Below are 26,448 nucleotides of genomic sequence, written 5' to 3' on the forward strand. Positions count from 1 at the left end.
GCACAATGTTACACATGCTCTTTCTCGGTAAATACGAGTTCTAGAACTATCCAAGTTGGCAACCATGACTTGATCTCAACAAATTTTAAATCAATTATCGGCGATTAAAGGAAACGTTTTCTTCCGAGCATATTAATCCAAGCTAACGGTAATAACCAAAGACAAAACATTCGAAGTATTTTATTTTTAGAAGATACAGCAGTTTCTGGAGTGGTACCCGTGACATGATAGTGCGTTAGTGCGTTGGACTGTCATGTGACAGGTCTTGGGTTCGATCCCTGCCTATGCCACCTAAAGTTTTATTCACGGGTATTGCCTCTTGCAAGGAATTGACAAAATCTTTAAGAGCAATTCTTGTCATGAAAAAGTGCTTTCTCAAATTAGCCGTTCGGATTATGCATATAAACAGTAAGTCCTCTCCATCCCTGCAATTACTCGAACTGTTTGCGCCACTTAATTTATTTAATTTATTTAATTATTTTTTTTATAATAAGCGCACACTCAAGGGGATATTACTACCCTTATTATGCAGAGACACAGTGGGCGCACTAAGAAAAGGAGATGAGAGGAGAGTCGTTGCACATTGCTTTTGAATTCCTGAATATTGCAATGACAAGGAAAGACGGAGTTTTGTAAGGCATTCCACATTCGTGCAGTACGGCTTAATAACCATCTCTGTATTTGATAGTACGGCCGAAGTTTAACTCGAGGGTATACTGCATTCCTAGAAGTGCGAGTATTACGGTTGGAGCATAAACCGTTAAAATAACGGTAAAAAAAGAGTTAGACAAGAGACCTTACGACTGTGTTTAAGCGAAGTAAATGAACTTATGATGATATTATCACCAATAAATTAAAATGCTCTACGTTCAATACTATCCAAGAGGCTTATGTTAGTTGCAGGAGCACCAGCCCAAGATGGGAGTTATACTTAAGTTCTAGACGTATGTAAATCTTATAGATAACAGTCGCATCACAAGGGGTAAAACATTTCTTGCACCAAGTACCATGCGGAATTTTTGGCTACATCGCGTATATAATCGTTCCATAAGAGGTGGTTGGTGATACACACACCGAGAATATCGAGATGTTCAGTCTCTTTGATGCAAGTGCCATCCTTGGATAATGATAAGGGGAATTTACCTCGCTTTAACGATGAAAGACGACATTGGGTTTTCAAAGCATTAAATTCCTTGCGGTTTTTATTTCCTATTGTACAATGCTGTTTAGGTCAGAATTTAAGGAGCTTATCATGTTTTGTCGTTGCAGTTCCATATCAGCAAAAGAGGATGCGAGTCTGGAAACAAATATGAAAAGCTAAGAGTACTATCGTCAGCGAAACAATATGTATTGGATTAGAAGTTACTTACAGGAGATCATTAATAAAAGTGAGGAAGAGTGTTGGAGGTAGAACAGAGCCCTGGGGCATACCAGCAATAATTTTGCGGTTTTCAGACTTTAATCCATCCAATTCGCCTTCTTTGGGTTTAAGCTGGACAAACGATGCTGAGGAGTAGGGCAGATGAAAAAGCTTACACAGTGGTTTTGCCAGGGTTGAAGAATACCTGTATGAGTATGAGTGCGAAAAAACATTGGCCCCATAATTCACAACCTCGCTCAAGTAAGGAGGAGTCACATTACTCACTGGCAGCTTGGAATTGGCGGCGATTAGCTTCCTATAAAGACCTTATAAATGGACTGTCATTGAAAACGAGCGTAGGAACCGAAGAAGGGGAAGATTTCCTCGTTTTTTACAAATGACCATAAAATTTGTATTGCCTTTGGGACATTGCATTTTGTTCAGTAATTTTTGTCATGTAAGAATTTGGTCCGTCGAATATGGGGGTTCAGACCTTCGTGGCTTGCTTGAATTTTTTCCGGAATTCCTTAGTAGGGTTGGCTCTATAGCAGCGGAAACTTACTTCTTTGGCCCTAATAACTTCTTTACAGCTCGCATCGAACCATGCGTTTTTCTTAGGTTTGATGCTTTAAACCCTATTCGTATTCAAACTTGTGGTCATATCATCACCGGCGTCAACGTCCCTATCAAGGAATCATATTTGGAACGATATTTGCTAAACATCCAAAGGCTATAAATGAAAACTTATTTTCTGACTGATTTTAATTTGGGCTTTGCTCAAAATAGTTTTGAGTGATTGGATTATGTTCCTGAAAAAATAAGGAAGTTGTTAAGAACTTAATTTTTAAAATGTATTAAATGTTGAACCACATTTTTCGTTTTTTTTTTCTTAATTTTAATTATATTCACACAAATGCCCACACTTTGGGCAAACAGATTTAGTAGAAAAGTACTCCTTAAGATGTTGTAAATGTCCACCGTGCGAGCACCCTTGACACCATGCATATAATCCTCTCACAACCAGACCGCACACACAACATTTAGAACTCTGCATAGACTTGCATTTGGCACAATACCAACCAACAGCTCCATTCAGCGGTCTTCCACAATCACCACAATTGGTATGTACGGATGTGGATTTTTGATTAAGTTCTCTCACTGATCGTATCCAAGAGAGATTAATTATCTTACAAGCCTCGTTCCACAATTGATAACGATGTAAGAGTTCAATATACGAATGAAACCATTCTTCCTAAAGGATGGAGGAAAATTTAAAGTCTTAAATCAAAAAAACATATAGATATATAACAGTTTGTGTAACATACTAGGAGAGTTTCCTCAATTGGAAGAAACTTTCGTGCATCACCCATGGCAATGACTACACATAAAGCTGTTTGGACATCACCAACATCGCTCTGCAATTTCAGTGAATCAGCTATAAACTGATGGGGTTCCCACATCGATATCACGGGTAAATTAGATACCTTAAGAAGACTAGGTTTATCTGGAGGCTTTAAGAAAGAAAAAACGTTTCAAAATAACACATACATATTTTTTTTTAATTCCACTTACTGGCGAATTATCTCGCTTTTCTGATTTCATATCCTGTTGCGGCCGTGCTGCTTGAACATCATGATGTAAAGCCGTTTCAGGTAGAGAAAGAGCCTTTGTAAAATCTGGAGGACCCATGTACAAAAATCCATTTCGAAGCATATCAAAGTTTTCGAATGATATATCGTTTAGAATTTGGTTTTCCGATAGAATCACAGAATTGAACTGTGGATTTTGATTCTCATCCTCTAGTCCATCTTTGGTACTATCCTCTTCTCCATCATCTTCTGTGGGTATATCTTTTTCGCGACTGTTCCAATCAATTTCAAGTGGACGCGTTGTTTGGGCCATTCTTCGATTTGCTGTTACGTTCTTTTGAATGTTGAAGGAACTTCTTTGTTCGATTTTTTGATTACTAAACTCCGATGTGCCATATAATGTTTTGACAAATTTCCAAAACGTTGTAGCCTACAGTTGAAATTATTGAATAATTTTAATATTATATAATTTTTGAATTTCAAAAACTAACACTATGTTTGCCGAACTTTTTGGAGACATTTGCGTTATGGTCACACATGTCTATAAATTTTTTGCCCGTCAATATGAACTCTTTTGCACAGCCAATGAAACATTCGTATTCCTTGAGTTGACCATGCTTCTGGTCGCCAATGTATCCTGTGTACTGTAAATAATTATTGGTATTAATATTTATTAACTTACAATTAAAATTATATGCTAATCTAATAGAGCAATAGATAAGAAAGCTTTCCACTCAAAATTGGTATTATTTTTGCACGCTTCCAAGCAGAAGGAAAAACACCTGTCATAAAAATGGTATAAGTGTGTACTTTAAGATATGAGGTAAAATTATTTTAACAAAAGTTGGACTTATCTCATCAAAACTAGTGGAGTTAGATTTGATTGACAAAACGCTTTCTAAAACATCTGCATCATCAACAGCTGTGAAGCTAAAGTAGGGCATGGAGAAAGAGTTACCAGAAAGATGCAGAAGCAAACATTTTATTTAACTCATTGCAATCAACATTGATGCTTTGTCGGTTTACTTGTTTGCCCACTCCTATCTTTTTGATTTTTCCATAATCTATGTTTAGCCTGCGAAGGATCCAGTCTTGGGACTTGCAGGTTATTCTATTTCTCAATACACGATAATTGTTGTAAAGTATATCTAACCTAAATCTTTTCCATCACTTATAGGCTTGATCTCGCTGGTGCAATAGATTTTTAATTTTATTAGTAAACCATGGACATGAGTAAACCGACCTGAAAGATTTTATTATAAGCGGAACATGAGTCTACTGCAAGGAGATCGTTTTTTAAATGTTCTAGATTCATATTTTTAAAATCACGGGAAATAAACAAATTCTCAGTTCTAATAGGTTCACATTGGTATGTTAATTGTTGGCTACATATTACATCTAAAGATTCCCTTAAAAACTCACTAAGAACATCCATTGTAATTAATCAACAATATAGAAGGTGCCCAATAAGTCGCACCCAGCATTGCACAAACTGCCAAAGAAAAATAACAATCCAAAAAACCAAGAAGATGATGATGATTAAAAATGTATGACCAAACTTTAAATGAAAACAATTGAATGTATGACAAATAATAAGGAAGACTTTCAACTGAACGTATCTGCGCGCCACCTGATCCGCGGTCTTCCTCTACTGCGCTGTCCTGTGTTCGTGGATTGGAAGACTTTCCGGTCCGGAGCATTGGTTTCCATGCGCTCTACGTGACCCAGATCACACGAAGAACTTTTCTCTCAAACCAACCCAAGGTGCTTTCATCCGCTTTTGTCATAGTCCATACTTCTGCACCGCATAGCAGGACAAGGATGATGAGGGTCTTATATAGCGACACTTTGGTGCCTCGAGAGAGGACTTTACCACTCAATTGCTTTCTTAGCCCAAAGGAACAGCGGTTAGCAAGAGTTATTCTGCGTTTGATCTCAGCGCTGGTGTTGTTTTCTGCGTTTACAGCGGAGCCTAGGAAGACGTAGCCCTTGACTACCTCAAAGTTACGTCTGTCGATGGTGACGTTTTGACCGAGATCGTCGGTGTTAAGTCTTTTATCCTCTGCCTCAATACTCACAAAAGCACCAAGTTGAGTTCTTCCGCTTATGTCAATGTCATCAGCACATCCTAGTAATTGGACAAACTTTTTAAAGATAGTGCCTCTAGTTTTGACGTGTGAGCTCTGCACTATTCTTTCAAGTACGATGTTAAAAAAATCGCATGACAGCTCATCACCTTGTCTTAAACATTTTTGACATCGAAAGGTTCTGTTAAGTTGTTTCCAACCTTTATGGAGCAGCGTCAATTCTCCATTGCCATTCTGCACAAACGGACGAGTTTGGCTGTGGACTTCCCTGGTCTAAAACCACACTGATAAGGACCAATCAGGTTGTTGACGATGGGCTTTAGACGTTCGCATATTACGGCAGAGAAGATTTTGTTGAATGAATCATCCTGCCTGAAAGCGGAATTCGGTTCATCGTCACCGTTATACAGTCTGCAGAAGTGGTCCTTTCATATCCTCAGCATTGACTGCGGCTGCGGTTCCAATTTGATGTTTCCACTTTGGTCTTTCCAGCCTCCGGTTCTAGGTTTATGTACCTGGGAATTTCGTTTCACCTGTTCATAAAACTTTCGAACTTCATTTCTGCTTTTAAACCTCTCAACATCTTTGACCGCGCGCTTCTCATGCCTTTTCTTTTTCATTCTCCAACCATAATCTATCTTACCTAAAATTAAGAATTTTGTTATGCTATGGACAGCCCTGTCAAGAGAGATTGGATAAAGGGGGGACCCTCCTCCCACGGGACCTGGATTTTCTAGGAGCCCGTAGATACCTATTCCCACTTATTTTTAAAGGCCCGACAATTTAAAATCATTCATGCTTTCGCGATCGGGCTTCTATTTGAATGTTATCTACCATTCTATCAGTCACAAGATTGCCGATCTGGACCCCTGATTATTATCACCATGTGCAGCTCACAGCCTTAATTTGTTTGGAGTCGATTCAGCAGAATGTTGAAACTATGGCAACCACATTTTTTGGTGCTTTGTTCAAAAGTATTTCAACTTGTTTAGAAACGTTGGGAAATTCTTAAGAAAAATGTGCCGGATCCCTTCAAAAAACTTTAAGATACAAGATGGTCAGCAAGAATTGATGCGGTGAAACTATTTGCAAATCATCTGAACAACCTTAGAACATCATTAGAAGCCTTAAGTGATATTAATTTAACTGATCAAGCTCGAAGAGATGTAAATGGCGTCGTTATGTCTTCGATTATTCTTTAAGCCAGAAACTTTGCTATTGGAGTTGAAATTCGAAATCTTGACAAATTGATCTCTGATTAGAAAATCATTCGAAACGGATGGGATCAAATTTTAATTTTATCTGAATGCTAAGCAGTTGCTGGATTGGGGGATGTTCGAGAATCGTTACCATCGAACTGAAGAAATTAATTTCAAGAAAAACACCTTTTAAGTCATAGTTGATTCAATTATATCTAAAATTACTCGTCGGTTCGATACGATAAAAAATAGTATATTTTCATTGTTGTGGCAGTTTTCAACAATGGACGAAATTGAGATTAAAAACTCCGCTACATGTTTCATCCAAAAGTATAAATCGAATGTGTCTCAAGAGTTTTTGAAGCCAGTTTTAAATCAGAACTTCTGCCATTGAGTTTGCTCAATGCTATTTATTTCTGGAACTAGGACACGATTTTTCCCAACATTTGTGTTGCTTAATGCGTGTTTTCACCATACCTGTAACCGTAGCTAGTGCCGAAAGTTCATTTAGCAATTTGCCAGAACAAAGAATTTTCATCGTTCGTGCTCATCACAAGATCGTGTTTCCGAACTTGGTACACTATGCATCAAAGCACTTTTGGCAAGGAAATTGAATTTCAGTGGAATTATAAGTTTTTTTGCTGCTCGTTTGCCAACAAAAAAATTTTCATTGAATGCAAACTAACTCTAATGAAAACATTGTGATAATATTTTAATATAAAGAAAAACAATAATGAGTATTTAATGTAAATCTTTTAAATACATAGGTTTTTTTAAAACAAATTTCAAATACTTTTACTTCGCTCTATTTTATTTTTATAGTAGGAAAAAGATCTTCATGCTAATTTTTTTTAAATATTTAATTGACCGTGTTATCATTTACTGACATGTCGTTGGCAATATCGAATTGAATGTATGATTCTGTTTGGAATCTGATCTACTCGCACGTTGAATTATTTTCTATCCATCCTCCATTTCAATTAAATTGGTTGATACCAGTGAGATTGATTTTGATTTGAAGATTAACACTTTTTTCTGTTCAATTTATAAACAAATATTATTTCCGTTAATTCCAACCAATCTTATGCTATTCGTTATTGAAATTTTATAAATAATGGGGGGCCCAAGCTTTGTCCGTCCCCCGGCCCGGAATTCCTTTCGAAGGCCTTGGCTATGGAAATTATTTACGTGAACGTTAAGTTTTTATTTAAATAAATAGTTGACTATATTACTTTCTGTACCTATGCTCTTTTTAAAGTTTAAACAACACGGGTTCTAATTATTAAAACAATTATAAAATCTCTTGTTTTTATGACAAGGTCGGCAAGGTCAATATTAATAAAAAGTTCAACTCACCGACGGTTTTAATAGGAATTTGTGCATCACTGATTGCGCCATATGAAAATGTTCAACGCTGGGCGATGCCTTTTGTCTGCTTCTGAAAAAAAAACAACATAAGAAACAAATTCTCTCAAATCGAATGCAATAGTATCGCTCTGCTCACAATAAAGAGGTGCTTTTGGGATTGGTTGTCGACTGAGTGACATTCACCTTGACCTTGATCGCATGCAAGATATCATCTCTGTGATTTAAACTCGCACCTTGGGGATTTGCTTTTAATGCTGGCCGTGCAGCGTCCTTAAAAGCATGTTTGTAAATAGTAGAGTCTTTACTTGTCGATAGCAGGATATGTGAGTCGTTGCCTTTCCACGCTATTCCGGTTGTTACATTTGTATGATCGTTAAATGAAGCAAACGGAATGTAAGGTCTTCTTATATCCCAAATATGAATGCTGTAGTCGACTACAAGTGCACAGCTGGCAATCTGATGACTACCAAAACAACAAATCTTATAATTAAAATCAACTTTTACTTTTATTATCAAATAAAAAACATACGTTCTTTCCGGTCGCCATTTTACTCTACCAACCACAGCGATGGTGTGAATAGTGTGCTCTAAAGAGGCCTTTCCATCCATATTCCAAACCTTATTAGAGGGTAAATAATAATGTATAAGAGATCCCATTGATCACATATTATCTTACCTTTATTTGCTTATCTCTACTTCCTGTTGCAAGCCAGTTCTTTGTAGGATGCCAGTCACAAGTGTAAATTGGTCCACTGTGAGCGGTAAATTGTAAAATGCACTTATCTGACCTAAACTCAAGATGTTTTTGTTAATTTTGTTGATATTGTTTTTAATTCTCGTAAAATTGTACCTACTTTCTTAAATCCCACAATTGGACAGTTCCATTTTCAGAGACTGCTGAGAATATGTTCGTAGCATGTGGACTGAATTTAACGTCCCGCACGCTCTCAGAATTGCTGAAGTAAGTGAAAACTGATTTTTCGTATCTTGTATCGAAACACTTAATTGTGCCATCCTGCGACCCTGATATTAGCAAATATGGTTCAGTGCTGTGGAAAGTTACAGTATGAGCTGTCCTTTCGTGTTCATTGTAGACGAGTAGTTGCTTTTGTCTGCCAAACTTGGACAAATCCCAAACGGATACCACCCCATTTGTAGCCGCCGTTGCGAGAATGTTACTATCCAACGTACTCCAAGCCACATCATTTGACGAATAACTGAGATTTTGATTCTTTCCACCTCGCATATTGCAAACTTCTGTAAATCCATCGGTATCGATGGAAAATACCTTAAGCACTTTGTGGGAAATAAAGTTAAAATCATAAATAAAACAGTGTAATCTTTTTAATTCTTACAGCTTCGGCCTGCAACTGCAATTTGATTGTAGTCCTTGTTGAGGGCCAATGCATTTGCATGACCCTCTTGGCAAATGCGCAAGGAAGATGTCTTGGAATCAAGCATTTAGACTTGTGAACTGGTATTTTCTTAAATTTGTCTTTAAACTTAATTTTAAAAGTACTGCGAGTTCGATTCTAGTTATTTAGTTTCTAAATAAACTTTTCAATAGAAAAATAAAATCAGATGTTTTTGAAGTTTGGAGTTTTGGCAACCAACACAAGAGGTACGTTTGTTTACTTTATTAAATTGGGCGCATTCATAAGGCTAGTGACTACGTATTCAAAATTCAACTTGTGAATGCAAAATTGTACTACAAAGTTAATCAACCTGGAACTGTCATATTAATGACAAATACAAATATATTAAATAAGAAACATTTGTGTTTTCAAAACTTTAATTAGTTTTTTTCTTTTTCAATTCAATAAAAGCAAATAGAAGATATAATTATGATTAATTTATATTCGTATTTAAATACCGAAAGATTCATTTCATTTTGAATTCTTGTGTTCTTACCTAGCAGCTGATTGTGAAACGTCAAAACCATTCTGCTCTAACTTTGTAGCAGAAATTTGAACTTCTTTTGTAGTTGCATTTAGCCAATCAGAATCACTTTACTACGTAGCCACTAGCTTAGTATTCATTCTTAAAGAAGATTCACACATTTCTGATACAAAACCATAAGTAACAGTTAAAAAAAGCTATCAGTTAGTTTCATGTCCTTGTAATTCAATATTTGAAGCGGGATACATATTTTAAAGTTGTTTTTCTGGATTAAATATCTAAAGCTGGAGATAAAAATCCAAATGACCCTAGCCAAACCAAAATTGAGCGTGTGTGAAGAAAATAATATGGTTCGGTTTGGCTCTATCGACCTAATGAGTAATATGGGAAATCTTAGAAATCAGCGCTTTCACGAAATCCAATCGTTATCGGAAACTTTTAGAAATTCCGAAAAAAAAATGTGAAAGTAAAATTTGTATCACGGACGGATTTTGTGATGCGGTTTTCGGAATTCATAAAAGATTCCGATTACGATGGAATTTGCGATAGACCTGAATATAAAGTAGTATTCACATGAACGCGACCAACGAACGACGAATGAACCACAAAATGTGAGTTTATATACGTTTGAAGACATATTTTCACACAAATTCTTAACAAAACGATAGCAATTTAGTGTCTATTTGATTTATGATACATACTTTTACTTTTCAATATCGTATATTAATAAATTTGAGAAAACAAATTTATTCGTCGCGAAAAAAATTATAGTTGATACGAACTGTCAAACTTTATTCGCGTTCCACATTATCCACACTTGCAACGAATAAAATAATCGCGCGTACTTAACCTAAAAAAATCATTCTTGTTTTTGTTTCTGTGGTGCATGGTGTTTGGCTGTGGCTCCTTGTCAAACTTTATTCGCGACGAATTAAAAACTCTCATGTGAAAGAAATGTCAAAATCGACGAATATTCGTTGATTCGTTGGTCGTTGGTCGTGCTCACGTGAATTGTGCTTAAACTGGCCAACTCCCCAAACCACAATTGTTAAATATATTTAAGATATGAACCCCCCTAATGTGCCTGTGGAATGTGTTCGATTTTTCGTTAAGTGAGCTGAATGACACTTCGACATTTCCTGTAAATTTAAATAAAAAAAAGTTCAATATTCAATGCAGTTAAGCCTAGTACATACTTCCTCGTGAAGTGAACGTTCGCCAGTGGAGAAAGTGAACTTTTGACATTGCTCACTGGTACACACTTGTGAGTACACGTTGTGAACATTTGACTTCAGCTTCACCAACAGTTCCCGTACATTTTGCACGTGAATTGCCCGTGAACGAAAACTCTCCATTTTGTTCTCCACTCAGCTTCACGAGCAAGTTCACGGGTGAACCAAAAACTGAAATTTGTATGGGTTCACGAGATGATTCACAAGTATGTACTAGGCTTTACATGTTTAACAGTGTATAAAGTGCACCATACGCAGTTTAACTTAATTGTCAACTAAATCAAATCAAATGTAAATCAACTTGTGTGTGGCGTTGTCATTTCATCGATTTGACAGTTGAATGGTTGGTTGAAGACAAATCTAAAGATTTTGATTTTTTGAAGTTGAATGTAAAGTCCTTCAACTGAATTGAACTCTATGTCGACGAGTTGGTCGATTTGCTGTCAAAACAGCGTCAGTCGTCAGTCGAGTTTTTGAATTTAAAGCAAGTTGATCTATTGCTAGAAATGACTCTCAACGCGAAGACAAATGTTTGGAAAGAAATTTTTCAAATAGTTCAAAATCATCCATTGAAAATTTAAAATGAAACAACAACAACTTGTGTGTGCTACCACCAAGTTCATAGGCTGGAGTAATAGCTTTTTCACGGGGACCAACCCGATCATCAGACTCCTTTAGTGGTGCTTAATCGCCTTTTATGTTCAATTTAATTTTTGAAGAAGATTTTAATTTTTACAATTCTAAGGAGGTTTTTGTATGAAATTTTATACTCGCAGTTTAAGGCAGCTGTTTGCCGAATTTACAATCATCCAGCTATTTGGAAAATAAAAAGGACCGGATATCGGATTAAAATGAACAAAAACCAGGCATGGGATTTAATTTTAGAGAAGTATAGAGAAATTGACCTTGACGATACCATAACCACAATTAAAAACAAAATAACTTATATCATAAGGTGCTACTGTCAGGATTTGAAAAATGTAGCCGATTCCCTTAAATCTGGAGCTGAGGTAGAAGATGTTTACATTCCCTCGTTATGGTATTTTTACGATTTGGATTTTCATCGAGACCAAAAAGAGGCGTCTCAACAGTAGATTTCGATGTTAAAACGTTAAAGGTTAAGCGCAGCAAGAACAATCCGGAACTTGAGTCGATGAACAAAAATGACGATGAAGATGATGCAAAGTCCTGGGCATGTTCTTTCAGCTAACTTTACCCTGTGCAAAGGCTTTATGCAAAAAATAGCATTGAGGCAATTCCTATTCTTGGTGAACTTAAACAACTAACATTGCATTCTATTATATCACCATCAATGCCACCGTCATCAAAAACTACAAATAACTAGATATATTTTTCACCATCGCCACCCATTTCCATATCTCCTATGTCCAGTTCAGCTCATCACCAATACAATACCATCAATCACCGTTAATCCAACCATCACGTGGAACCGCTTTCTAACATTTTGGAAAATGTTGTGTGCCCAAAAACTCCAGCATCGGAGTTTCGGCCATTTTTTCCAACATCCACCATCAAAAATTCACTTTAAGCATTAACGATGGCCATTAAAATGATGCTTAATGTCTTCTTGTAATGCAAGTCAAAAGATCCTGAATTTTGTAGCTTCTGTAATTTGACGTGCTTTCCAACAATTGCCCCAAGACAATGTGGAAATCCACATTAAAAAATTTTTCGGATTCAATTTTCCAATCACCAGCTGTTTGGGGTAGCTAAAAGAAACACAGAAATATAGGGCTAAGGATTTATAATATCTAAGCATAAACAAGAAAAAACGTACCTTTATGTATTCCCTTAACACAAATATTATGGATTCGCATGTTTCAATAGCAATTTTTACTATTGCTTGTGGCAAAACTGCATACAAAATTTAGATCTTCGAAATCGTTACCATTTGCATGGTAACTGAAGGTTATAGAGAGTCCCGTTTCTGGCGATATTGCGTCCCTCATAAAAGTTTCTTCTCTTTTGATCAAAGAAGTTATTTGAAGTAAGAGTTCATAAAAAGCTTTCACATTCAAAAAATTAGCAAAGTCAATTGGTGCACTTATTTTTATAAATCTCTTTGTTCTTGGACCACTTTCCAAAGAAGCTTCAGTTTGGAGAAATGAAAGAAATTTCAAAAAAAAAATGTTCAAATCCTTCTGAATACTTTTGGTTTGGTTAGATTCAAAATCTTACATAAAAAAGAAACTTGTCGACAACAAAAAAGAGATAAATGCAACTTGGGGCGGAGAGTGCTGGAGGAAGGAGTCATTCAGCTGACAGAACTACAAACTTCCACATCAGTAATAAAAAACGTACATTCCTTTGGGTTTGGAATCTTTCCTGAGCATGGGAGGGTTTCGAAACAGTCCGAAACTGAAAATGTGGCTCCTGAGCTTGATGACCCACCTGTAGGTGCTTTCATGTCATCCGATCGGGGCACACATAAAAAATGCTACACTTCATCAAACAACTTGTCAAACACTTTAGGAATGCAAGAAAAGTTTGCAATGGACCTGTAATTGGTTATATCCGCCTTTGTTACCTTCTTCTTCCATATACTGGGAAATTTGATTGTTTTTAGAAAAAGTTTGAATAAGGACGTAAGGGGTTCAACTAAAGCACTACTACACTTTTTAGTACTATATCGGGGAATACCATCGGGACCTGCTGAACAGTCATCATTCAACGCGGATAAAAGATCAAGGACCGTACTCTGTAGCACAGGGATTTGACTACAGCTAGGTTGCGTAAAAGTGTAAAGATTATAAAAATAAACTTTATCAAATTCTTCAGGGCTATTAACAAATCACGGAAATTTGTTGCAAAAGCGTTACAGATATTAACAATTTAATCTAATGAAAGGTTCTTGTAAGTGAAGTTAACTGGAAAGCCATCTGATTGTTTCTTTAAGTTTACAAGTTAATAAGTCTTTGGTTCGTTTATATTATTTTTTTTTAATTATAGAACTTTGCGTTCTATAAATTCACTTTAAGATATCTTCAAAATTCTTGATTTATTATTATTATATATTTATTTAACAAGTAATCAATTACATGCTAATATAAAATTATTGAGCTTCTAGCTGCAAAACTTGGGTATCTCAGCGTTTGGATAATGTCGTTTCCATTTAGAATTTTCTCTATGATAGGCTTAGTTCTGTTGCAGTTTTGGAGCAGGTGTTGGAGATCAGATGTATGAAGGACAAATAGAACAGGTGGTTCTATTTTGAGGAGTTGGAGGTGGGTGGCAGAGGTATGGCCAAGTCGGAGTCGAATAAAGTTTTTATTTCTGATTTTTCGCTGTTTGTGGGGCATATAGGTTTTGATTTATTTGGATTCTCTGCTACATAGTGGTGATTGTATCTTCTCCATTCGTTTCCTTGGGTGCTGGTCAGTTTTCTTGTGAGGTTTTTCAAGAGTTAATTCTTGGTGAAAATAGTAAAGAGGCAGGTTGACGACTTCCTTGCGAGGCTGGTGGTTTCATCTGCGAGCTCATTGCCACGGATGCCAACGTGTCACGGAGTCCACATTAGTTTTATGTGCTGGTTTGAATTTACCAATAAAGAGCGGATGTTGTTGATGAGATTGGTGGAGTTGTTGTTGGTATTTTTGACAGCCTTTATCGTAGAGAGACTGTCTGTACATATAATCTGCTTATTTCCTTCTTTTAAAGCCTCTTGAAAGGCAGTAAAAATGGCAAAAGCGCAAGCAGCTCAAATGGATGCGGTTTGTGGAAGTAATCCAAAAAGTATCGTGCTACCGTCTTCATTTGTGATTACAAAGGTTATTTTCTCTGAGCTTTTGGACCCATCCGTAAAGTGAATTTCCAGATTTTGCACTTGAGCTCGGACGAAATCCTTGGAAAAATCTTGCAATATATCTCAACGTGTGTATGGGTTTTCCTTTGAGGTGCGAGGTTTATTATAAAGGAATTGGAATTGATGAGCCAAGGAGGTTCCAGTTTTTGCACTTGAGCTCGGACGAAATCCTTGGAAAAATCTTGGGATATAGCTCAACGTGTGTATGGGTTTTCCTTTGAGGTGCGAGGTTCATTATAAAGGAATTGGAATTGATGAGCCAGGAGGTTATAGTAGAGCAATATTTTTTATTTTTAACAACAAAGTTGACTTCTTTGTCGATTATCGAGCTCGATTAAAATATTAGTTTAGCATATAGTTTATATTTTATTTTCGCTCTTCAAAAGTAGGGAGCCCAGCCTCTGCCAGGATGTTTTTGATGGGAGTAGTACGGAAGGCGCCAACACTACATCTTGCTGCTTGGTAGTAGATTGGTTTTATCACCCCGTGTGTGGACTTCGGAGCGTTGCCGTTCTTGTTTTAATTTAGCAAAATGTTTATATTTTAAAATATTTTTTTAATGAAGTAGTAATGAAGACTTTGTATTTTGTTCTTGAAAACCTAAAAATCAGTGGAAGTCTGCTTCGACAAAGTTCCATTACATTTTTCGAATCTTTTATAGAATTAAAGTATTAGTTTTGAGTTGATTTAAATTTAGAACAATAGAGATAAGTTTTCGTTTAATGTTGATTTTTATTACTCCAAATTCATGCGAAAAACTCGAACATTTTAATTTAACTGTATCTATTTCCTGTAGTTTAAGTGTTACTTTTCCCTTCTACCTTTTACTTACTTCTACTTGGGTCCTCAGACCTGGGGTGCCAGCACGTAACTTGATACAACAGAGTTTAGTCGATACAATCGAGCATTGGCAGCACACATTTTGGTTCAATCGAGCTTCCTCGATTGTTTCGAAAGATTTGGCAGCACACAAACTTCAAATTGACGTTTGAAACAAAAGTTTTCACTCGACAGAAATAAGTTATCGTCGGCAGTGATTTTTGTGCGGAAAAATGGAAAAACAAAATATTGAAAAACAAAATATGTCCATAAATAAAAAACAATGTGAAATTTTGACGAACTTCATGAGTGCTCACTTTGATTTAGCGAGGGGAATACTTAAAACTGCCCAAGGGAGGAAAGACAGCAATATGCTGTGGGGAAAAGTGACGGAATCCCTAAACACAGAGGGTCCTCCACAAAAAGATCTGAAAGATTGGAAAAAAGTAGGTTGATGTTAAATATTATGTATATATATATGTACTTATTTACAGATCATTTTTTTTAGACCTGGAGTGATCTTAAATACAAGGTGAAGAACAAACTAAGAAGTAATAAACTTCACTTAAAAGGCACGGGTGGAGGTCATCAGCTTGTGTGTTATTTGTATTTGAAGTAATACTTATAGCATTTGGTATAAATGGTAGCCTAAAATGAATGCAAGCATTATGCAAAGCACAGCAAACATTAATAATTTGTGTGACAGTTTCGGGGTCAAATCTAAGTTTTCGTTCATTTGATAGGCACCTCCAACGTCCTTTTAAAATTCCTATAGTTCTTTCGATTTGGCTCCTAGCTGCGGAATGGATATTGTTGAACCGTATTTCTGCACTTCCCTCTGTTGCATTTCGGTATGGTGTTAATAGCCACGGCTGTAAAGGGTATCCGCTATCACCTTGAACGGTACAATAGTTACTTGATAATTATATGCACACATGTAATTAAAACAAAGTAACTAACCCAGAAGTCGAATGCTTACTTCACCTGCATGAAATTGTTGTTTTAGAAACTCTACCTCATTGCTGCAATTCCAAACAGCCGAGTCATGTGCAGCACCACCATGTGAACTGTTGATTGCTATTATTTCGTTTAGATGATTGCAAATCTAGACAAATTGATATGTACATTTTAGTATGTAAAATAGAATTCATAATATTACCACCATTGCATTCAAACTATGGAACCCTTTACGGTTGAAATAGATGTGCTCGTTTTCTTTTGGTCTTAAAATAGGAATATGAGTACCATCAACGCAGCCCACTATTCCCGGTAGTTTAAATTTCCTATAGTAGTACTCCTTGCTGTCTCTAAATTTAGAGCAATCAAATTTAATCCATTGCGGACAAAACTTATTTTCCAGGAGACTCAACGTTCGGCGAAAGAACTTGGAAACTGTTGTCTGTGCCATACTTAGCAACACATTTGTTCCAACATTGGTTTGGTAACTCCCACTAGCTAGGAGATTTAATGTTGCACACAGCTGTAGAACTGGTGGAACTGATGTTCTTCTTCTGTCTTGTGGAAGATCTAACGAGCTGAGTATCATTTTAAAACATTCCTTGTTGACTCTAAACTGCTGTACAAAGCTAAAAAAAATTGTTTTACAAATGTTATACATAATCTTTCTTTTCTTTTTGAATATTTACTCATTTTCACTCAATTCGAATGGGTTGCTGTTATCTCTCAAATATCTTCTTTTTATTTTGGCATAGAACACTTCTTCGCCTTCACTTTCAGTCTCCGAATCAAAGAAAAACATTTCGAAAAAACTTATAATTGAAACTAGAATGGAATAATTTCAAAGAAAACTCATTTGACATTTCATTTTATAGTTCACAATGACTTTTTTAAGTAAAAGTCACAATGGAACTCGTCTCAAATTACGTGCTGTCAAAAATAATTTGTTTCGAGTTCATCGACGATCGACAATCCTCGATTGTATCAAGTTACGTGCTGGCACCCCTGTTAAGTCCGTTGGGAACCCCTTAAGAGGCATGGGGCATATACTACGTCTACGCGCCATTTCTTGCCTAGTGACGGTGATTCCGCCTCGACTGTCCGGCGCCATGTGCCCCTCGGTCGTCCAGCTCTTCTTCCTTCTTGTGTGAGCAGATTCCACTGCATTGCTTGGCCTGCAATGCAGTCTTTACCTTTTCGAAGCGTATGTCCAATCCATTGCCACTTACGTCTTCGTATTACAGATTCTATAGGTTCTTGACCTATCCTTCTATGAAGGATCTAGTTTGAAATACGGTTTGGCTAGAAAATCCTTAGGATGTTACAAAGACATCTATTTACGAAGGTTTACAGGGTTCTTGTTATGGCTGAAGTAACCTTCCAAGTGCTGCACCCATAAAGAAGCACAGATTCGACATTTGTGCGAAACAGTCGTAGTGAATTGAAATCTACAATGGAAAGCATGAACTGTAAAAAAGACTTCAACGGTGTGTCAACTTAAATGTTATTGTGTGCTTTTGACATTATAGGACCATTTTTTTTAAGCATTATACATAATTCATTAAATACGGGCATTTTTCCTGATCACTGGAAGGAATCTACGGTAGTCCCAATGGAAAAAGTTAAGAAGACGGTAAACCCAGCAGAGTTCCGCCTCGTAAATATGCTTATGACGGAGTGCAAAATTCTGGAAAAGGTTGTACATAAGCAACTTCAAAGTTATATGGAAACTAACTGCTATTTTAGTGACTACCAATCAGGTTTCCGACAACAACACAGCTGTGAATCACTTTTAAATTTGGTCGTTACACAATGGAAAACGGAAGTTCACGAAAAAAAAGTTATAGTTGCAGTGTTTTTGGATCTACAAAGAGCATTTGAGACCATCGATCGTGATATACTATTACAGAAGCTAAACAAATATGGTGTAGAAGGAGTAGAACTCGAATGGTTTAGAAGTTATCTAACAAAACGAACTCAGCGAACAAAAGTGTCGAATGTATTATCTGATGTTATGGAGGTGGGGTTAGGTGTTCCACAGGGAGCGGTATTGGGAACACTCCTCTTCATTATTTACATAAATGATCTGGAGAACGTCCTAAATTATGCGAAGGCTAGACTGTTTGCAGATGATACTTTAATATACATACATATGTGACTGGAAGTTCTGTGGAGGAGTGCATCAATCGTCTAAATACGGATTTGAAAAAACCTAGAATTGTATTTCAAAATGAATAAATTAAAACTTAATATAGCGAAAACAAAAGCAATTATAATTAATGGTGATTCAGCAGAAAACATGGTAATAAATGAAAATAATATTGAAAAAGTTGATGAAATTAAATACTTAGGAGTTATCATAGATAAAGAATTGAGTTTTGAGAAGCATTTGATTTTTTCAAATGATAAGAAGTAGATTATCACTAAGCTGTGCAATAAAAATCTTTAATGTAATGATTAAACCTAACTTCGAATACTGTTCAACAATACTTTTTTTAGGAACTAATCAAATGACTACACGATTACAGAAATTGCAAAATAGAGGTATGAGGTGTATTTTAATGTGCAATATGTTAACTCCTATTCATATAATGCTAAATATTTTAAAATGGCTTACTATAAATCAAAGAACAATTATGAATGTGCTTATTTTTATATTTAAAATTAAAAAAAATATGTTACCTAATTATTTATTTAATCAAATAGTATATGTATCAGATGTACAACCATATCCGTTATAGTAGCGGAGCCCAGGATGCTAAATCGGGATTTACTCGAGCGTCAAAGAGACCTATTGGATTGCGAAGCTTAGATGATAAGAACAAAAAAATGTTATGTCATATATACACTTTAATCGGTGGGGGGAGCGGCTATAAGTTTTCAAAAATGTAAAAAAAAAGATTCATGGACATACTCGAGCGCATCCATGTTCTACGTATTTTTGAAAATATACGTATGTTAATCTGACCGTTTCCCTGATGGGGGCGGTCGTACGTAAGGGTTGAAAACGGTAAAAAAAAATGTACCGAGCGCGTCAGATTTTCAAAGGGGATGTTAAGTGAACCTAAAAGAACGCTCATATGTAATAATCTGACGATTTGGATGTGACCCAAACTCGCGGCCATTATTAGAACTTGCAAAAAAAAGTCGCCATTTTGAAATAGTCGAGCGCGTCAGATTTTGATATATTCATATGGTTCATGTATATACCCTAAACGTGTTGTCTCTTAATCTGACGATTATCTGGAGGGATTCGCCTAATCTGACAATGGAAAGATTTTATTTTTTTTTCAAATCTGTTGCATACACCCACATCACACTTACTATTATATTACTATAAAAATAAGACCACTCAAGCAAAGAAAAAAGAATTAAATTAAAATAGTAGTTGTGGTTATTTTCAATTTTCTCAAAAACTAAAAGACATAAAATCATCTAGTTTTCAGTTTTTGATCAAAAACAAATAAGAGCAATAAATTATGAAATAAAAACAATGGTAAATAATCTTGAGTTTAAAATTAAATTTTTAAAAAACTACGCATAGTTCTGACTTGAATTAAAAACTATTTTATAATTATTTTTTTCCATTTTAAATATTTTTTTTTAAATTGCTCCTCCCCTCACTTCGGCTAACGGAAATCGTCAGATTATATATTATTTGTGAATTTTGAATTATTACCTTCAAAATAAAAAAAATTTAGCCACGCTGGAGAAAGTCAAGATGACGTTTTTTTTTACAAGTTTGTAACCCGCCTACCTCTTATCGTCAATCGAAAATTGTCAGATTAGTGGAATATACACTTCTTAGCAAATAACTAACTTACCCTACCTTAATCTTACTAGCTCGAGAATTTCAGATGATCATTTTTTTTTACTAATCTGAGGGCTAATACTTGGTGGAGGTATTCAATGGGGTACTAGGTACCTCCCTGTATATTAATCTGCCGCGCTGTAGTAAATCCCAAAATCCATTCTTGGGCTCCCCTACTATTAAGAAACAGGGGTGATTTTAGACTACCTTTTTTATCAACAAATAGATCTCAAAATATATTGTTCCACAAAGGTTTCAGATTATTCAATAATTTACCAAACGATTTAAAATCAGAAAATAATGTGATATTATTTTAAAAAAAAGTTAATTTTATATGTAAAATCAAATTATAATTAGTTAATCAATAAGTTTTTTCCTTTAATTAATTTTAAAAAAAACTAAATTTTGTAAATTAATAGCAGAAGCTAAATAAAGAATCAAATCAAAGGCCTTCTCGAAGTCGATGAACAGCAGGTGTAGTGGTGATCGATATTCAACGCACTGTTCAATAATGATCCGCAGGTTGTTAATATGATCAATACAGAAGGATCCAGCGCAGAATCCTGCTTGTTCGGCATCGAGTGTTCTCTGACGCGTTCTAGTATAACTTTTGCTACTATTTTGGCAACTACTGGTAGAACGCAAATTCCTCACCAGTTTTCACACTTTATAAGATCTCCTTTTTTGAAGAGCTTGACGATATTTCCCTTCTTCCACTGATCGGAGAAGCTTTGGTGGTCTAGGCTTTTTTTATGAGCGGATGAAGTTCGCTTGATGACGTTGGCGCTGCTTGTAAGAGCTCTGCGGGGATTTCATCAACCTTCTAATATAAGATTTTTATTTTTATATTCAAATGCTGCTCTACTCTCGTAATAAAAGAAAACAAATATTTTCATACATACAAATAACATCTAAGCATATATTTTTGATTTAAATAGATTTAAGATTGTATGTATTTTAGCTTACTCCATTATTCTTTAACTGGGCTTGATAATGCTCCGCAATATGTTTTTTCAACTCAGTGTTCAACCTGAATGATGCATCGCACTCTTCACATTTGTAAACGTTTGCTCCAACATGAGATCTTAGATGTTTTATCATATCGTTTGATTGGGCAAATTTTCTATCACAATATTTACAAGCGTATGGTTTTTCTCCAGTATGTGTTCGCATATGCCGTTTCATGTGATTAGACGAAATAAATCTATAGAAATTATAGAAAAACAAACAAATCTTTAAGATGATTCCTCTTTTGTTTTTGTTGTATTACCTCATTTTGCAGCAGTCACATTGATGTGGTTTTTCACCTGTGTGTATTATTTTATGTTTGGTTAAGGAGGAATTTTTAGTAAATCTCGAGCCGCAAATTTCACAAGTATATGGCTTTTCATTTCCGTGAGTACTCGCATGCTTAGAGAGATCACTTTTTAGGGTAAACTTACTGGGGCACTCTGAGCACTGGTAGGACTTGACCCCTGTGTGTCGAAGCTGATGCTGTCTTAAATTACTTGCGCTTTTAAATGCTTTTCCACATTCCGAACATAGAAATGGTTGCTCTCCAGTATGCGTACGGAGGTGATCCTTCAAAGTTCCAGCTTGTTGAAATGCTGAAATAAGAATCTCCTTTTAAATATCGTGGAAATGAGATTAGTAAAATAGCTCTTTGAATTTCTAAAAGGCGATTTTATATCAAATCAAGTTTGCATCCATTGTGAACTTAAGGACATCGCATGCATTGATTTTAATTAAAGAATAAGAGTGAATTCGAAAAGATAAAAATTGTATTTACTTACACTTTGCACAGAAATGACAAATATGTGGTTTGATACCGTTATGTTTACTAAGATGGTCTATCAAATGAGATCGAGTGCCAAAAGTTTGACCACAAGTATCACATACATACTGGTGATTCTCTTCGTGCAATTTCTTGTGCCTATTAAGTCGATGAACTCCCTCAAATATCTTCAGACATTCTTCGCATTGGTAAGGTTTATACATATCGATTTTTTGTCGATGAGTTCGCATATGCGAAGCTAATGATACTTGCTTGAGGAATTTTCTGGGGCATTCAGGACACTGGTGTCCATCGATACACTTTTTTAGTTCCGTGTGTTCTAAGAAGGTTGTATCATGGGTAATAGCATGTCGTCGCAAGTGTCCCTCCTGAGCAAATCGTCGTTTGCAATGTTCACATTCAAACGGCCGACCTTCTTTTTTGTGAACACTTAAGTGACGATGAAGGCGATGCTGACGATCAAATGACTTCCCACAATCTTCACAAATGAAGCAACCATTTCTTTTATTGCGAGGATTTGGTCTATAAATTTAATATATTGTTAAACAATCACCTGTTATACGAGTACTATTCATTTTCTACTTTTCTATTTTTGGATCGGTTAAGATCTCTTTTTTTAATGTTAAATAACTTTCTTGGTTTACTGAGATTATACTTTCGTCCAGGATTATTTCATGTTTGTCTACTGAGTCTGAATTGCTTTCAGATTTTTCTTCCTTGATCCTACTTTTGTTTCCAACATAACTGAAATAGTATTTCATTTAAATACAGATTTGTTTTGTTTTTTTAAATGGTTTTTACAAAACCTACGATTGTGTTGTTTCATTGTCATCGCATGTTCCAGTACTCTTTAAAACCTCGTATACAGGAGCATTGGAGTTATCATTAGATTCGTTTACTGTAATCAATATTTCAGCATGACGATGTTTAGAATATGATTGGATCGAATATACACAACCTACCTGACTTGTCTTCAATGTCCTCTTTTGGAGACGGTTGGGAATCGTCATCGTTTTCGGAATGAATTTGTATTCTGTTTTGGAGTTTCATTGTCTGGATGGTTAGATCGGAGCGTATGCACATTTTTCGAAAATTATATGCTTTTTCCAAACTCTCCAGACATTCATTGCATATTCCTTTCGGCAGGTCATCTTCGGGAAGTATTTTTAGACTGGACACAGTAACTAACATTTCGGATGTGGAGATGGGCTCCTTATACTCCTTATCGTTATTATCGTTTATCGAAATCTCTGAATTGAATATCCTTTGAAGTGAATCTGACTTTGTTTCTAAGCAAGTTCGGCATATTTCATCAAAACTGAATGGCTCTTGGAACTTTAATTTTTCCATTTTAGAAAAAATAAACAAATTAAAGATAGATTCAAGTTCGCACCACTGAACCACCCTTCACTTTTTTTTGACATTTATTATGACAGGAATAGCAGCGTTGCCACAGAACATTTTTTTTAAGATCTGAAACTTTTTCATCCACTATTCTTTACACAGGCGAGTGTTGGCATGCAGTATGTGGCAAGGGATTTCTAGAGACTGTAGAGCTATAGTATGTACGTAAATAAGAAAATTGAAGACAAAATAACTTGACAGTAACGGCGAATATGCCAATGGGCAGGTTCTAACAACAAAAAATGCTTTGTTTTGCAGTCAACTGCATTCTTTAAACACAAAGATAGACCAAGGAAGCTAGTTAATTTTGTTTAAATTAGGTAAAACGGGCTTTAGTGCTTGAATCGTATCCGGATTGTTTACATACATAAAATCGTCCCTTTAACTTTTTAACAAAAAGAAGTTCAAAGGAGTTAGATCTTTAAGGTCGTTTTTATTCCAATAGCTGGAAAATTTAGCCAAGTTAAAAAGACCTATCAAATTATCATCATTCCTTCTCAAATCTTTTGAACATTTGATCGATATCCACTTAAGGGCAAGTATTGATAAGTCCCTCCTTTCAAAGGCTCAATACGCCTAAAACAAAGGGAAATCAGTTGAAACGGCTCTACACAATATAGAACGTACAATCGAATATTCCCTCCATCATAAAGAGTACACACTAGTTGCCTTCTAAGATATAGAAGGTGCATTTTACAATGTCGACACATCTGCAATTGCACGTGTATTGACATCTCTGAAGGTAGATAAGTCGATAAGAGAATCAAAACTGGTCGATTTTACTGCACAAAGGGGTGTCAGCAGAGGTACGCCACAAGGTGGTGCCCTATCCTCTACCTGGAACTTAGTAATAAATGAATTACTAATTACTCTAGTAAGAGAGAAATACAGAGTGTTTGCTTATGCGGACGATGTTGCTATTGCAGTAACGGGTAAACATCCCATTATGCTAAAAGAACTCTTACAAAACGCTTTAAATAAGCTCACCAGATGAGCAAATCGGTGTGGACTAGGCGTTAACCCACAAAAAACCGACCTTGTCCTCTTCACAAGGTAATACAAAGTCCCACTCATTGACCCTCCCCTCATAAACGGTGTACCACTTAAATTTTCTGAACAAGCTTAATACTCATTTTGGATATTCAAGAGAAAGTAAACAAGGCCACAGTAGTCCTGTTCTACTGTAAAAAGGCCATTGGTTATAAATGGGGCCTACAGCCACGCATTACACACTGGCTATATAACTCGGTCATAAGGCCGATCCTTACTTATGGAGTAGCGGTATGGTGGACGGCGCTAAATATAGCGACAAACTCAGCAAAGTCCAACGAACAGCCTGCCTTTGTAAGGGAGGAGCACTTCGCTTTACACCCTCCGCATCACTTGATGTTCTGTTCCATCTAATACCGCTGGACATTTTCAGCAAGCAAACGGCCGCTAATACAGCCATACGGCTTTAAGCCTCCTCTCTGTGGATCAATATTAGAATTGGCCACACCACTATTTTGAACTCGTTCAGAACTATAAACAGTAATATTGACTTGGGAAAATACATCATTTTTGAACGATGATCCTACAAACTTTTATACAGACGGATCAAAAACGGAGGATGGGGTTGGTGGAGGCGTATGCTCAGAAAGACTAAACTTAAGTCTCTCCTTTCGTCTACCCGATCATTGTAGCGTGTTCCAAGCTAAAATCCTGGCTATAAAAGAAGTCCTATCATGGCTTAGAGAAAACATACCCGCATCTTCTCGGATAGCCAAGCTGCGTTTAAATCCCTAGACTCTGTCTCCACTAACTCACTAACAGCCCCAAATTGATCATCTCTTACGGAGATAGCTACACAGTTCAACATTCGTCTTCTCTAGGTGCTGGGCCAAAGAGACATGATGAACTTGAAAAAAGCGGAACAATTTAACCTCTGCTGGCTCACAATGCTAGCATAGGTATCCCCTTATGCTAAAGCAAGATACCATAGAGAAAACAAACTTCAGGTGGAATAACACCACCACCTGTTTAGCGACAAAACTAATTTGGCCTATAATCTTAGCGCCAGGTGCTCAAAACAATTAATCTCTCTGAGTAGATTGCACATTAGCTACGTTAGAGGTGTCCTGACTGGGCACTGCTTAATAGGAAGGCATGCTATTCGACTTGGAGCCCCTGCAAATGGTTTTTGTAGAAGTTGCATGGACGAGGAGAAGGAGGAGACAATCTTTTATCTTCTGTGCAGATGCCCTGCCTTATCAACGATACCAGAAATTTATAAAATTCTGACATTATTTGTCTCCTACGCTTCATTCGGAGCTCTAATTGTATCACAACGGACCTTACTTTGGTCTAAGTGTGTTGGACTTCTTAACCAACAGCCAATGTAACCTAATCTAACCTAGATCGCATCTTCGAGACAGCCAATTTTCATCTCCAAGATGGCTGTTAACACGATTTCATATGCAAAAGATCGATTGGGGGATAGTACGCCATCTTGCATGAATCGGGGGTATTATCCTCAGGCTAGGGCTTAAAGTGTTAAGCTGTTCAGATCGATGGATAGTTAATGTTCGTAAACCTCTGCTACGAGGAAAACGACCTTAAGTATTGTCCTCTAGCACCAGCCTTACGAACTTTTTGCACAAACTTGAGTACATGCACGGTGGATGCTTTATTTCTGCCAAAACTTAAATTGAAGTAATAAAACAAAATGGGCAGGTTCAGACAACATAAGGGACTTCATTTGCAGTGAACTTATTCATTGAACGTACATTTTGACCAAGGCAACCAGTTATTTTTTCAAAATCATTATTGTCTACAAAACACTCTTTTTAGGCAAGCTACAAGCCAAATTGCCAAGTCCCTTATGTCGTCTTAACATGCCCAATGACTGAATCTGCAGAGGTATGATACTGCCTTTCTGTCAAATTTCGAGCGTTAAACAGCTGTCAATATCAAAGTTACATGATTTAAAAAGCAACTACTATCGTTTACGTTATTTAACATTGTTCACATTTGTTCTCGTTATTTACATATAAATGATGTTGCATATGAACTTCCTGGGGTAATAAGAATAGCTAGCTGCATGTGAATGTGATATTATATGTCGAT

The 26,448-nt window shown here is 36.2% G+C and overlaps 3 protein-coding genes across 4 annotated transcripts; all 3 read right to left on the reverse strand.

Annotated features, from left to right (window-relative positions):
- Positions 1 to 911: 911 nt before the first annotated feature.
- LOC129941686 (GATOR complex protein WDR24) lies at positions 912 to 9,182 on the reverse strand. 2 transcript variants are annotated; one of them, XM_056050380.1, is made up of 10 exons: positions 8,959 to 9,182; positions 8,458 to 8,899; positions 8,280 to 8,391; positions 8,133 to 8,221; positions 7,740 to 8,066; positions 7,592 to 7,670; positions 3,441 to 3,593; positions 2,933 to 3,379; positions 2,686 to 2,871; positions 912 to 2,612 (listed from the first exon to the last, which is right to left on the reverse strand). In XM_056050380.1, exons 1-10 carry the CDS (start codon positions 9,062 to 9,064, stop codon positions 2,256 to 2,258), a joined length of 2,298 nt encoding a protein of 765 aa, XP_055906355.1. In that variant the 5' UTR covers positions 9,065 to 9,182; the 3' UTR covers positions 912 to 2,255. The 2 variants fall into 2 exon arrangements, with proteins under 2 accessions (XP_055906355.1, XP_055906353.1); XM_056050378.1 differs by having other exon boundaries at positions 913 to 2,612; positions 7,592 to 7,673; positions 8,959 to 9,181.
- Positions 9,183 to 16,331: 7,149 nt separating this feature from the next.
- Positions 16,332 to 17,135, reverse strand: LOC129949005 (putative nuclease HARBI1). Its single transcript, XM_056060192.1, has 3 exons — positions 17,023 to 17,135; positions 16,536 to 16,962; positions 16,332 to 16,481 (listed from the first exon to the last, which is right to left on the reverse strand). The coding sequence occupies exons 1-3, from the start codon at positions 17,133 to 17,135 to the stop codon at positions 16,332 to 16,334; spliced, it is 690 nt and encodes a 229-aa protein (XP_055916167.1).
- Positions 17,136 to 20,576: 3,441 nt separating this feature from the next.
- On the reverse strand, positions 20,577 to 23,350 carry LOC129942741 (zinc finger protein 883-like). Its single transcript, XM_056051787.1, has 7 exons — positions 22,902 to 23,350; positions 22,750 to 22,837; positions 22,522 to 22,683; positions 21,938 to 22,461; positions 21,415 to 21,751; positions 21,111 to 21,348; positions 20,577 to 20,967 (listed from the first exon to the last, which is right to left on the reverse strand). Exons 1-7 carry the CDS (start codon positions 23,287 to 23,289, stop codon positions 20,884 to 20,886), a joined length of 1,821 nt encoding a protein of 606 aa, XP_055907762.1. The 5' UTR covers positions 23,290 to 23,350; the 3' UTR covers positions 20,577 to 20,883.
- Positions 23,351 to 26,448: the final 3,098 nt, after the last annotated feature.

The sequence above is a fragment of the Eupeodes corollae genome, chromosome 1, assembly GCF_945859685.1.
Source record: "Eupeodes corollae chromosome 1, idEupCoro1.1, whole genome shotgun sequence".
In the NCBI taxonomy this organism is placed as follows: Eukaryota; Metazoa; Arthropoda; class Insecta; order Diptera; family Syrphidae; genus Eupeodes; species Eupeodes corollae.